The sequence below is a fragment of the Chelmon rostratus genome, chromosome 9, assembly GCF_017976325.1.
Source record: "Chelmon rostratus isolate fCheRos1 chromosome 9, fCheRos1.pri, whole genome shotgun sequence".
NCBI classification, from domain to species: domain Eukaryota; kingdom Metazoa; phylum Chordata; class Actinopteri; order Chaetodontiformes; family Chaetodontidae; genus Chelmon; species Chelmon rostratus.
Window position 1 is genome coordinate 27,022,548 of NC_055666.1, and position 14,921 is coordinate 27,037,468.

Sequence of the window (14,921 nt, forward strand, 5' to 3'; positions counted from 1 at the left end):
TGTTTCCTAAAATGTTGGACAAGGGCAAACTCCAGCGGCATCGGGATTCATCCTCTGGGGACCATGATGTTTCTCTCAGAACTGACCACTGCTGCTAAAAAGGAAATAATCCACGAGATCTTTCAGCAGCCCAGATGCATTAAGGATTAAATGCGGTAGGATCATGAGCATGCTGGTGTGGTGGTGTATTATCTGACACTGAGTCTCGGGTCAGGTCATGTTTTCACTGTTTTATAGTCAGTTAATCTGCGCTGAACTCGCTGCGTCTGGCCTTTGAGATTCAAACGAGCCTGAAATCAAGTACCTGCAGGCGAGCAAAGTCTCCCTCATTAACTTCATTAAAATGTGGCCATCAAATATGGAGTAGCAGGTAGGAAGGCCTTTTGAAGGGCCACAGTGGATAAACAGTCAGGCAGGAGTGCCCCCCTCCCACACACACTCATCCTTCACCCATTTTCTGCTGCTGAATAATTCATGGCAGGAGGCTTCAATTATTCATGGGAATAACATGACAAGAGCGACTGCTGTCTTCTCTGGGGAGAGGCAGTGAATGAATAAATGAGTGAATGAATGAAAGACTGAATGCATGAAGTGACGGGAAAAAAGGAGGCTCAGCACTGAACTGCTGAGTCTGAAGACTTTGGGTCCAGTTTTGCTGTTGTAGACAAGTATTTGACATGTTTCTGATAACAGATTCTGGGTTTGAGTCCAGCAGGAGGACTCATCCATTTATCTTACACTTTTTCATCGTTCATTTCACTTTCAACTTGTCTAACAGAAGGACAAAATGATCTCAAATCTACGTGTCCATCACTGCAACCAGTGAAGGCCGAGCTGCTGAGTCATATCTGAGACATCCAGATTTTCAGGTGCACCTACAAAACCTCCCAACAATTCAAATTACCAACTTTATTTTATTTCCAAATAATTAAATATATATATTCGTTGAATCCATCTGAAAATTCATAACCTACAGGTTCGTGTCTCCACTGCGTCTGTAACTCAGCTGAACACACTGAACAATGCTGACAGAACTGGCCCTTAGCCAAACCTAATTGCATATTGTACATGGGCCAGAGCAGCGCTGTCTAACATAATCAATCAAAAGCTGGCAGGTGATTGATAACGGTTAATGACGGCTATAAGAAAACATCAGCTGGACTTTTCTGTGTCTTCTCTAATGTCCACTGTCATCCAGATTTGCTAATTAATTCACTTATTTGGATCTCAATGAGTCGTCACCGGCAAAACAGCCTGAGCTGTTAAATGCTAAATGCTCACAATGACAATGCCAACATGCTAATGCTAAACATGTCTGCCATGTTCGCCATCTGTGCCTGCTAACAACTGCTAATTATTATCAAACAGAAACAGAGGTGACACTGACAGGAATGTCCTTGGCTGTAAACGAAAGTATTGCACAAACAGAATTTTGACCTGATGATGGCGCTAAATGAAAAGTTAGGTGTAACCAAAGCCATTACAACTCATCCTGTGGGGGCCGTCGAGACATCTCACTCAAGACAACAAATGTCAGCGTCGTGATGGTGCAAGAATAAAAGTGAGGGGAGCACCGCCGTCATTAGGATACTTCCTCTGAGGACCATGAATGTCTGTGTACCAATCCATCTGATCTCAACCTGGATTGAGTGACCGGCAATCCAACGATAAGAGTCCCAGCTAGCATGGTTAAAAGTGCATGAATATAATGGGTGGACTGAAAACAGAGAGCAGTTATTACTGGTCGGTAACAGAATCAGCAGTGCTGCAGCATGTTGCAGTTCAGCGGCCACATACTGAGCTAACATACAACAGAATCACCATCTGACTGTCAGATCAAACTACGTAAAGCCTACATCGGTCATAATACGACTATCCAGTGACTAACAAGAAATACCTTTAGCTGGTCGTCTTATTTGACGCTTTTATGATTAACATTTTATTTCATTGATTGGCCGCTCTGTTCAGAAAAGGTTTCATTAAAGCGTTGGTTCAGGGAGGAGCTATCGTAACCTTGGTCACTTGTCAGGTTGTGGTTATCTCTTCCGTTATTTACCCAGAAGAAGGCTCAAACAAACCTCCGCCCTCACCCAGTCACCACGCACTCCATCAGCTTCCTGTCTTAATGAACAGTTGAAGAACAAATGTAAACTGAAATATGACACTGAGGTGAACGGCAGGTGCCTGGTTCTCCTGTTACCTTTTGAAGAATAAGAGCCCCCTCATCAGTCAGACAGGTGACTGAACTGATCGCTGACCTCTTTTTCTGTGACTAACTTTCTTTAATGCGATTAGGAAAACGTCATTATCTCGTGCTGCAGCCCACTAGCCAGAATAAAATGCTGGCATTGAACATTTCTGCAAACCATGGATATATGTTAAATTTGTAGGTTTCATATATGAATATGTTTATATGTATATATACAAATGTTTAGAGGTTGATCTTCTTCAGGGCTGTAAGGTCTGAATAAATGATCCGTGAGAATCTGAAAGCCTCAGACAATATTTATCAGAACAAATTTATCCATACAAATCTATTTTTCCTCTATAAAACAAACCCTGCCTCACATTAGCTGGATGATATGACCCTAAACGCCCACTAACGTTGACATCTTATTACCGTTAATAAAAGCTGTAAAATGCCGTCTCTTACCTCTGTGAATAGTCATGACAGAAGCTGCAGCGTCATCAACCTTCCTCCTAACAGCTAATGACTGAGGTTCAGCTCCTCACTCAGTAGAATCAGAGGTTAAACTCCCCAAAACACAAAACCTCTGCCACTGTTGGCCAACTAAGCTGACAGTCGGCATGGAAACGGGGGCACCCTCCCCTCCTCTCTTGAACACATCCATTCAGAGGACAAGGTGTCGGTGATGTCATGTCGACAGAGGTGAGGAGAGAAGGTGTGAAGGGGGAGGAGAGAGGGAGGAAGTGAAGGTGTCACCTGTCTGATTGTTGGTGGGATGATGTGGCACATGATATCTGGATAGACTGTGTGTGAGTTGGGGGGTACGTTTTGAAATGAATGCAACCTTTTAAAGGATAATTCTGTCATGACCCGTGCCATGCACGGCGGTTTTGTTTAGTTTTCCTCTCGATGTTTTGCCTTATTCAGTTTGTAAGTGTTCATTGTAGTGTTCTTTGTTCATGTTCGTTTCTCTGTTCTACTCTGTGTATTCATTATGTCTTCTAGTCATGCCATGTGTTATGTGCTTGAGTCTTGTCTTAGTCCATAGTCATGCCATGTTTTATGTAAGAATTTTGTATTGTCTTAGTTCTCTACCCTTGCCCTGTCTTGTTGGTACTTTTGTTAAGTTTCCCATTGTGTCTTGTCTTTGCCTGGTTTTGGTTACTTCCTGTTTTATTTTGAAGGTTCATGTCATGTGTCTTTGGGTTGCTTTACTTCCTGTGTTTTCCCTCCCGTGTGATTGTCAGATTGTTTCCACCTGTGTCTCATTAGTGTTCCTCCCTAGTGTATTTAAGTCCGTGTCTTCCCTTTGTCCTTGTCGGTTCGTTGTTTGAGAAACCTTAGTCAAAGTCATAGTCTGTGTTCTTGTTATTATTCTTGCCATAGTCCCATAGTGAGTGTTTGTTGTGTGGTTTCTTTGTCATGTCCGAGTCTGGTCTCACGTAAGTGTTTCTGTGCTGTGTTATCTTTGTTCACGTCCGTGTCGTGTTTCATGTGTATGTCTCCTTGGTTTGCTCTTGTCCTTTGTTTCAGTCCATGTAAGTGAGTTTACTTTGTTCATGTCCAGGTCTTGATTTATGTAGTGTTCCCCGCCCTCAGTATTGTCCTATCGTGCGTGTTATTTGTTTGAACGTGCATAACTTAGTTTCTGTTTTCTTTTCATAGTTTTGTAGCTTGCCGATTTGTTTTCCTCGATAAAGAGAGATTTTGTGTTTGAGTACTTTTGTTGTTAGATTCTTGTTTCATTCTGTTTTTAAGAGTGAACGTTGAGTTGATAGTTCTTACCTAGTTCTGTTTGTTGCATATCATAGCTTTTGTGTTTTCCTCCTTCGGGAGCGTTTTCTGTTTATTTTATTTAGTTTATTCCTAGTCATGTCTATAGTCTTCCCACAGTTTATGTAATTGAGTTTCTTGTCTAGTTTCGCCAGGTTTTGTGTTAGTGTTTTTTCAGTTGCTCAGTGTTTCCCTGTGTAGCCTTTGTTGTGTGTTTAGCCCTTAGAATTTGTTAGTTCCCACAGTTGTGTCTTTAGTGTGATTAATAAATTTGTTAATTTAAATCTTGTGCATCCCTTGGTTTGTCTGTGTTCGTGTCCTTCCATGTCCTGATTGAGTTTTCCTTTTATTGTATTGTCCATAGTCTTGCCCTGCGTGTTAGTGAGTTCCTTGTGTTGCCCTAGTCTTGTCTCGTTGTGTTGCATGTTATTGTTAATCCATAGTCTACGTCCCCTTTGTTTGTCTGCACCTGGGTTCAACCCTTAGTTTCCCCTCATAGTTCCCCTCATAGATCCCCCTAAGTCCCCACCTTCCTGACAAATTCCAGTTCACTACAGTTTGGGTCTTATTTTGCCCAATGTTTTTATCGGTTGTGATATCTTTGTAATCACCAAAAGAGTAAAAGTTGCAAATCAGGAACAAGGAGACATAGAAATGATGGCCAAAACTCCAAAAATAAGACCCAGGTTATAATAAATCCTTTGAGCACTAAACCATTGTAAACCTTCTTCTTCCAGGAAGGACACATATGCAGAAGATGTTGTTTTGCATGTCAAGCTTGTGAAATTTGAAGACAGTTTTGTCAAAAAAAACCCAAAAACTGATAACAAGACCTTCTGAATTTCTTCATTTCTTTTCAGTCACTACAAGTGAGCTCAAGCTACAAGCTTCATGAACAGACCCTGAGCAGAAGCTACCAGGAGGATGTTCCTCTGTCAAGGCTAAGAGTCTACAGCTGTGCTAGCAGCTCTGTGGCTGTACTGAGGTGCTTTGAGCTAAATGCTGACATCAGCATGCTGACATGCTCACAATGATGGAGCACATTGATGTGTTGCAGGTTTTATGTTTACAATGTTCACCTTAGTTTAGCTTTGTCTTAGTTTAGCAAGATAGCATGCTAACATTGGCGAGTTAGCATTAAAGACAAAGTACAGCTTAGGCCGGCAGGAGCGGTCATTATTTGTGAAATATTTGGTTACATATCAAGGCACTGGACAAACTTAAAATCTTATCTGATGACAGTGTTCACCGAAATTATTACCGTACAATTCATCTTTTTAAAATCAGAACCAAATTTCATTGCAATCCAGTTACATATTTCACTCTGAACGAAAAATATCAACCTCATGTTGTCACGAGGAGAAAAGTCAGGGACTCATAAATATCATGAGGGTTTATCCTCTGGGGATCATGAGTGTCTGTAAAAGATTTCATCACAATCCAACCAATAGTTGTTTTATTTCAAGCTCAACTAAAGTGAAGAACCAACTGATCCAACACTGAATGAAAATAGGTGATATAAAGATCCCAAATGCTGTCACTAATGTTCTTTATTATTATTTATTGAAGGGTGTTGGAGGTCTGGCGAATGACCTTGTGACTTCCCCGTCTGTCCTGCTTCTGAAATCGTTCCTACGTCTTACATGATTAAAATAAAGCTGCGTGAGTTGAATCGCTGCTTGGTGTCTGGTGACGGAGGCTGACGGGGTTACAGGAAGCTGGACTCACCTCTCTTGATGTGTTTGAGCTGTCTCTCCGCCTCGTCTCTCTCCTCCGTCAGTCTGTTGCACTGCGGGAGGAGACAGCAGGGTCGACGCATTAGATCATGTTCCACAACAGACTGCATACAGGCCACTGCACACACACACACACACACACTGAGTCAGACACAACCACAGGCTGCACACTAAGCTGCCACAACTTCATCCTAAAACACTTTCAGTACACTTTAAAAAGACAAAACGGGACCTGAATGAATTAGTCAGTTATTAGTCCACCTACAGAGGGCTGACTGTGCGCACTGGAGCGCAGTACGAGATTAAAACAAATATTTGTAGTTTGTGCTAACAAATGTGTGATTAAACAACATTAGTCACTCATTTCCTCAAATTCTTAACATTCACACGTTCATTTTGTTAAGTTATTGTAGAAAGTGATGGTACAGGTGTTTGCAGCCTCTCCAGAGGTTGATGTTAATAACGCCGGGCTCAGATGCTTCAGCCATATTTTGGACGTCTGGTTTCACAGAGTCTGTCCTGCGTCTACAGACACACAGCTACAGACAGCTACAGCTGGGGATGTGATGATACAACCACACAGCTGCTTCTGGATCACCACCACTGCATGAGAGGTCATACAGTCACCGAACACACCTGTCCAATAACAGAACACAGTCAGAGGAGGCCCCACAGGATCCTGATCAGGAGTTAGACAGTGTTCGTATGTGCACTGCAGTGTGGTTGAACTGCACTTTGTGTACTTGGTCTCACTTTAGCTCTACTTGATCCAGTTTCTGAGGTGTCAGTCAGACCTGTATGCCTGACTTTGAGGGTGATGGTTGAATTATTAATTTGAAGGTATGAATGAATAATTTGTAGGAATGAGCTATCAAAACTTGCCAACCTCCATAATCTACACAAATGGAACTATAAATTAATGAAAACTGAAACACATTTTTATGAGTATTCATGACTTTCAGGATGATATTTCCCCTTTCTGCCTGATGAAGTGCCTGACGGGAGACTGTAAACATGGCTGACATGATAAAGAATTACTAAACATGACGTCTGACAGTTGCCATTGAGTCTTCACAGCTAATTTTGGTGGTATAATTCAGTGTTTGCAGTATTATTTGGTTAAATTAAGCTGATTTGTGAGAAGAACTGAAGGAGGCTGACATAAGGCGTCTAACAGCAAACTGTCATGTGAATTGTGGAATACTAGGGATGCACGATAACTGTTTTTTAAAAACGATACCGATAACCGATAACTTTCAGCTCCTAAAGGCCGATAACCGATAACCAATAACACACACTTATACCTAACATCATGACATCAATACCACGAACAAAACCAAAAACAGCAGCGCACAGTGAGAGGCGGTTGCTACGCAACGTATGTGTTTACTTTCAGAGCCGCTGCGCAGTGAGAGATGTGACAGACGAGTAGGCTCATTTTAAATCAATAAAATATGTTTTAATCACTATTTTATGTCACATTATTGAATGCTTTAGCAGTAAGCCGTGTTCTAAGCGGGATAGCGTATAGTGAGCAGGTTCCTATGGAGAAATAAACCCCACCGCTTCGCGTCGGACTTATCTATGTAAACAAACTGAAAAAAGGGGCAGTCCATAGTAAGGCAAGCGCCATCATGTCCATGATTAAATCTTCCATAACCTTAGCCCGTAGGTCATCTTTGGCAAATTTCTTGGATTTTTCGATAACTATTGTGCACCCCTATGGAATACCAAACTGTACTTCTGTGTAGTATTTTAACACATCCAGTTTGGTGTTTCACGCCACGGAATGAACCAAAAATACCGACAAAGCAGAAGATCTTGGGTAGATAATAATGAGAATAAATATCAAACAAGGTTGAAATCACAAACCTCTCTAAATCAAAAAGAATTCAAGTTTGACTTTGAATTAAAAGTATATTTAACTTCATTCTAAATGATTCGATCCTGTCTGCTTATTACCCAACAGACCGCTACCATGTTGTCTTAAAAGGCACCTTTGTTGCTTTCTTTTTTTTAATGGACAGCAGCGTCCGTCCATCTCCTTTAAAATCCTCAGAAACACCAGAGACAGAGAGCGAGAGATTTGGAAATTTCAGCTGCAAACATTTCTCTCAGGAGACCAGGAAAGTGCACCATCTTCCTTCTGCCTGCTCCCCCTCCTGCGCTGCCCTTCTCCATCATCTCAAAATGTTGCCTGGCCTTCGTCTGAACACCGACAGCCCATCGCTTCCGATAACAGACCGACTCTTTCTGCTCCTGCCGACTTGACGGCCGCCCTACAAAAGGCACAAAGGCCATAACTACTCATTTTCACATCCACAGGATCTGATGCAAGTATCCCATGTTGTGCTATATTTAGGAGGAGCAGCTGTGGAGGAGCCTGCTTTGGATGTCAGAGGGATGAAATTTGGGCGACAGCAGCAGCAGCTGCAGACGTCACTGAGGCTAACAAGAGCCGTCAACACTCAAGGACAAACTGGAGGTTTCAGTTTGACTCCTTCTGAGTGCAAAGGACACAATTAGCATCAAACAACGAGCAGTAAACCAGACCCAGATCACGAGCATCGAATCATGGAAGACACTAAAGGTTCATTCTTCAATTGGAAACAGAAGCTTGACATGAAAAACAAAAAGAAAACTCAAGATCCAACAAGTTCTTAAATGTGCTTTCAACCACATCTCACGGTCTTCCTCACTGTGTGAAGTTTGCTCAGTTGTCACGGATATCAAATAAATATCTGCTCTCCTGCTGAACCAAACAACTCTTTGTGGTGAATTTACAATCCAGTGCGATTTTTTTCATCCTCTTTTCGTCTCCCGTCTAATCTCAGGTTAACGAGGGAGTGACATCATCCTGGCTGAAGTTACTGCGTCTCCTCTTTGTTCGAGACCGTTTGCCTCCTGAGTGGCCACGGTCAGAAGCGGAGTATCTGCGGTGCTGCTGTGCTCTGCTCACGCTTCATTTAAAATGGTAATTGGAAGCATTCAGTGACCTCTTGAGAAGCAAATGTAACAGTAAACAAAGAGAAAAGTCCCTTTGGGTTCAAACAACCTCCAGAAGAAAGAACTGACTGCATGTACAATCATCAACAACAAACCATACATGCTGACTCCACATATATGACATGTAATGACGAAAAATAAAGATAATGGCCTGTGTGCATGTCTAACTAGCAACAAGATGCTTCAAGCCCGGAACGTTCATCAGATTTAGACCAATAATGTTGCAGTAATGGTTTCTTAATGCTTAAACTTTTTACCTTTGATTAAACCTCTTCCACCAGGCAGTGATGTTGATGAAAAGAGGAAGACAAAATGCTTCATCACTCCAAGTTTTGTTCCAGATAGCATCCAAGATATCAAGTTAAAGCTTCTATTTCTCAAAAATAACGGAAGCATGTGAGAGGTGCTGCTTAAATTGAACATTTAAAGTTGGGTGTTTTAGTTATGGTGTTCGGCCATATGCAGAGCTGCTTCATGAGTCACAGCCCAGCTCAAGGCAGGACGAAGAGGAGAGAAACCACCATGAGCTGTAATGCAACTTGTCATCTTTAGCAACAAGAGAAGTGATACTGTGAGCAACCAACCAAATGTGTTCGAGACAAACAGACTTCTTTTGGAGGACACCGCTGGTGTGTCCTTTGTGGCCTTTCTCATCCCCAGTGCAGGCTCATCAGCTGCTTGGTGATGCATCTGTGTCCACTTGTAAAGCCAGGAAAAATCCCAGAGTGACCAAACTGTGTTTAGCAGGTGTTTGCATTGAGGTGGTCATCAGTCGCCAGCAAACAGACCGAGCTGGTCAACGAAGAGGTCACTGCTGTTTGTTCTTGTTAGCAGCTGCGACATATTATTCATCATAGGCCTACGCAGTGAAATGAGTACAACTAACTATAAATGTAATTTACATTTAAGTTAAAGTTGCATCTTTACCGTAAACTGAAACTTCCTTGAATTCACCTCTGCCATTCACTTTGAACTTCCAGGCGAGAGGAAAAGACATTAGGTTTTGGTCTCTGTGGTTGATTTACAGCTGGTATTAACTTGTGGTCCGTACAGTATCTGCATAACGACATCTGATCCACGGGTCTGCGTATCTCCACCTGCCATTAAAGGGTGTCTTGTGATCAGATCTTATTATGTAAATGAGTTGGTGACTCTGGTGAACAAACATCCCAGGTCAAAGGGAGCATTGGCATGGACGGCATCACTTACTCTCAGATCATTCTTGTGAGGGAAGGCTTAAGCAGGCTGGAAGATGCAGAGTCAGGTGACCTTTCAGCTTGCTGCTGGTCTCGCTGTATGGATATGCAGTGATATTTACACCTGGTTGAGATCTGATCCTCAGCACTCTACTTGTATTTACGTACACCTTGCATGTTTGTGTCCAAACAGGGACACAGATGGCCTGTTAACATCAGATGTAAATGTTGTGTCTGGTCCACATGTTGGGGTGCAGCTCATGGATGTATCATCAACCCCAACCTTCAGATGAATGCCGTCTGATTCAATCTGTTTAATGTTAAAAGCACACTGACAACACAACCGTCAAAATGTCACCAAACCTCACGCACCCCGAGTCTGATTTTCACTATAAACTTCCAGTAATGACAGATGTTTGAAAAGCATTACCATTTGAGTCTCTGAATGGGCGTAACTGCGACAAATCCGAGCTGATCTACACCGATGAAAAGGGCAAAGAGGACGCTCAGCATCCCGCTCGCTCTCTCTCCTCCAGCAGCAGGAAGCACTTGGCCCACTTTCTCCCAGCTCTACCTGCAGTCTCACACACTGTCAGCTCAGATTTCCCTGAGGAGCACAGCGATGGCTGCGGTTCACCAGCAGACAGCAAGGCACTGCCGCTGCCAGGGTGAGCGGTTCAACTCCCTGAGCTGCTCGGCGAGTACGGGGAAGCATGACCACATTTTTCCTTCTACATAGAAACTCCATTCACTTACTGTGTGTGATCTGAACGGTTCAGCGGACATTTGCTGCTGAAACGCACTGCGAAATCAAAGTCAGCAGTATCTCACTTTAGAGTGAATGTTAATGGTAACAAACTTAGCAATTAACTTTGCTTTGATCTGTCAAAATTAAAAGCAGATTGACACTTCGCTATGTGTTTTCTGCCATGAATGTTAGCGTACGCTGTTAGGAAACACAAGTATCGGTTTGGTTAAGCTACATTAGCCGTGCTGCTACAGTTTAATGTGCGAGAAATGTTTTATTCTAGCTTCATTAGGCTCTTCAGCCGGGCATCTCAAAACGTTTGGATCAGGCAGGTTTGTGCAGAGATCGGGGACGTCCTCCATCAGGGCAGGACAGACGGCCCACCAACATATTCAGACTCTGTTCCATTAGGTGGACAAAGAAAAAGAGTTCTGTTTCATCTGTCTTTTTAAGAAGGTGAAACATGTTGGGCTTTCTCCCATTTAGGCCTGCAGCTAATGATTATAACCCACTCCATCAACCTCACAATCATTATCTCAATAAATCCATTAACTGTTTGGTCTATAAAATGTCGTGAAACAGTAGCCTAGTCAGTTTAACACTCCAGTTAGGAAACACAAGTATCGGTTTGGTTAAGTTTAAGTTTGGCATTATTATCATAAAGACAAGAACTGGCACTGGACACATTTAGGTTGAAAACTGACTTAAATTCGTTATAAAAATAGTTGCTGATTAACTTTCTAAAGCGATTTAACTAACTGTTCCAACAATATTGTCCAAATTCTAGTAGAAATTAGTTCATGCAGCTGCACCGGAGAGTCAAATATTAACAACTTTTCATTTGAACCCAAATAAAACAATGAATAATCAGAGCTCAAAGGTCCACTTACAAGCTTTCAACTGCATTTCATGGGCTTCACTCAGTGAATGGTGCAGGCTCAGGTGAGCAGTCATGTGAACTGATGTGAGTGTGGTTCAGGTGTCACGTGATGACACACCTGACACGCATGAGCAAGCTACAATCACTGAATGAAGACCGTAAATGTAGCTGAGAGCTCTGAATGCTGGCAACCATTTAGTTTAGATTCAACTCTTCCCCCAAACAGCTTGAGAAAACACTTGGCTGCTCAATATATTTTTTTTGTTAAGAAATGTGCAAAAACACATGTCATACACCTCACTGAGCCACAGAGGAGCTGGCAAAGCCTTCTGGGAGTTGTAGTTGTTGAGTGCTAACAGAATAATTTGCCTTTTGTCTTGACACTCAGTGACGAAGGCACTAAGAGGGTAGCACTTACATTCCCAATGAAATGCAGTGAGTACTGGTCCATTTCCTTATATGTAGGCCATTAGGGGCAGCAAGGCAGTAAGAGGTTTGGGGTTCCATTCCCAATGCGATGCAACAGAAGGAGCAAGAGTTTCTCTTTATGTAGGTCAATGAACAGAGCAAGGCATTAACACAACAGGGTTGCTAGCTCTATTCCCTCTTTGTAGGTCAGTTGGGAGAGCAAGGCTCTAACAAGCACTGTGAGGGTGGAGGGTTCAGCTCCACCTTTAACTCAAGGAATGAAGCAAGGCACTGTTTGTACTGCAGGTTCGGGGGTTTGATCTTGTCCTTGCAGGTCAAAGGGTGGAGCTAAGCACTAACAAACACTACCAGGGTCGTGCGTTCAATTCCTGGGTGTGTAAAGCCAGGCATTACAGATGGAGATGTGAGTGGAGTTCTCATTGTATTCCCTCCTTATATTGAGGCGTTCAGGTTAAAATCCTCCACCAAACAGCAGATTAGAGGCATATGAGGGACTAATGGAGGTTTGGGTTTCTAGATAAAATCTGTTGAGGTGGACTCATGCATGAACTAGTTCTGCTAAATACCAGATCACACCTGAGGCGAGGCTATTTCTCTATTTCAGAGGAACGAATTCAGACATACAGCCTAGAACAAGACTGCCAGCACATTCCGCTATAAAAAAGACAAAATCCCTTTCGAAATCATGTGACTTCTCCATTAAACCACCAAAATCTACCACTAATCCACATTTAAAGAATCATTTCTTCTCTCCGCTTAAATGGCGAGAAGAGCGACAAATTTAGGGAGGGGTCCGGCTCTTTGATGCTACAATAACCTCCAGGAGAAGCCGGCCGGCGAATCAAGCCGGCTGGAATTGGCGTGCACAAAAATCCCATTTGAGCCGTGACATAAACGGATCTTTTCGGACACCTTTAAACCGGTTTACATGCAGAATAAACTGGATCGGAGGCAAACATTGGAGCCGGTTTATGTTTTTTTCTCGTTTTACCTCTGTTTGCATGTGTGCGTCCCTCTCCTCCTCGCATCCCTCCATCTGCGCGGATGATGAGCAGGGAAGCATTTCAGGAAAAGAGTGATAAAATATTCCCACCACAGACTTTTTCCAACCGGGCTCGGTTATTTAGAAGAAACTAAAGCTACACAGAGGTCTATTCTAACAGCACATGTCTGGATACGAGCCCATTTTTTTTTCTTCCGAACACATGGGATGGAGAGGAGCTCGGTGCGCTGCTGCTGCCCGCGGACAGGATCCTCCTCCTCCTCCTCCTCCTTCCACTGACAGCATCATCTGGCTCCCCTGAACCCCTCCTCCCGCCTCTTCCTCCTCCCTCCTCTTCCTCCCGTTTCAATGCAGCGGCCAGTCGGACTGAACCATTTGTGCGCATCCAGATGAGATAAATGTTCTGCCGGACATCATGAACTCATCTAGCTTTGGATTTAGTTTTCAGCTGAGCCTTCATATCATTAAAGTCGCACCGCTGTCAGGTTTTGACACTTTGCCCCCATTAAAAGAGTCGGGGTGCGTTCTTGTGCTCATGGGAGAGTCCGACATGCGGGAATTCAAATAGCTGCGAGACGGGCGTTGCATTGAATTTAGTCCATTTGGTTTGTAGCAATTAAAATGTGATGACAGTCTTGCATTAGTTTTTAATATGCGCCTATTGTCGTTTTAACACTTTTTTAATTGCTTCTTTTAGTTTGCAAGAAAATATCTGTGTCGTATAATAATAATATAATAATAGTCTTATATATTGTTCCCTATAGGCTATAGTAGGCGGCCTGTGAGTGGTCTTAGTGATACAGTCTAGTTATTATATTAGCTATTAACATCCCATCATCATCCTCATCATCATTTGAAATATAAATTAGGTTACAAACAGCCTACTGTATAGATGACCCACCGCCTGATTTAAATTACAGATAAGATAGACTTTATTAATCCCCATCAGATCACAGCATCGTGCCCGGTTTAACCCTCCGTGTGATGTATTTAAATGTAGCTTCAGTAAAACCATTTTATTCAGTTGCTTCCTTGACAGACCTCAGATCAGTTGCAAAGTTCAGCCTCTGACACTGAGCTCTGCGGACACATTTCCACACAGTCTGATGTGTTTGCGTGGATCTGTGTATAGGGGAAAATAGCTGTACTACACCGACATCTAGAGGCGCTAAGGTGCAACTACAGGTGATTCTCAACCATTTCAACATCAATAATAATAATAATAATAATAATAATAATAATAATAATAATAATAATAATAATTGGTGGCAGGGAACCACATCCAGATCAAGCAGGGAATACCAAAGTGCTGCCTGTGGACTTCTGCAGGTGCAAACACTCACACACTAGTGAACATCAAGGAAACGGACACTGAGATGGTGAAATCTTACCAATACCAGGATGTTCACTTGAATAATAAACTGGACTGTACTGACAACACACATTCACTACGTAAGAAAGTCCAGAGCGGATTGTATCTACTAATGTGAAATAAAAAATAAAAAATACTGATACATGAATCACAAAGATTCAGGAAAGACACTGAGTTATATGATCAGATCAACTAAATACCAAATATATGTTAGATTAAGCATAATCGGGGTAAACTGATTTGTTTAAATGTAGACCACTTTTAGTTGTAGTATGTGAGGCCACATAGGATCAGAGCAGGGAAAGGGACACCAGAGGTGGTAAAGTTTATAGAGGGGCTATTAGGACTTAAACCTCTCAAAGAGATAGATATAGCTTGTCGCAAAGGAAAACATTCCTCAGTGGCACATATGCCCAGAACATGATCTGGTTTTTGAGTTAGGAAAGGTATGGGTGGAGTAAGACAAAGCGCCATGCTATATATTGTGTTGTCTGTATGTTAAGGGCAGAGTCTTCTGATCTGACCCTGAAGCTCTCTCGGATGGCCGGCATCTGATCTGATACTGCTTGTTAATAAAGGTCTCTTCAACT

At 42.5% G+C, this 14,921-nt stretch overlaps 1 protein-coding gene across 1 annotated transcript in view; it reads right to left on the minus strand.

Moving 5' to 3' along the window:
* The window catches only part of shtn3 (shootin 3), a 30,279-nt gene extending 22,281 nt beyond the window's left edge, over window positions 1-7,998 (minus strand). Inside the window, exons 1-2 of the mRNA XM_041943703.1 lie at window positions 7,834-7,998; window positions 5,690-5,750 (exon numbers count right to left, since the gene is read on the minus strand). Coding sequence (XP_041799637.1) covers window positions 5,690-5,750; window positions 7,834-7,998 — 226 coding nt within the window. The remainder of the gene's footprint in view (window positions 1-5,689; window positions 5,751-7,833) is intronic.
* Between the last annotated feature and the right edge of the window lie 6,923 nt (window positions 7,999-14,921).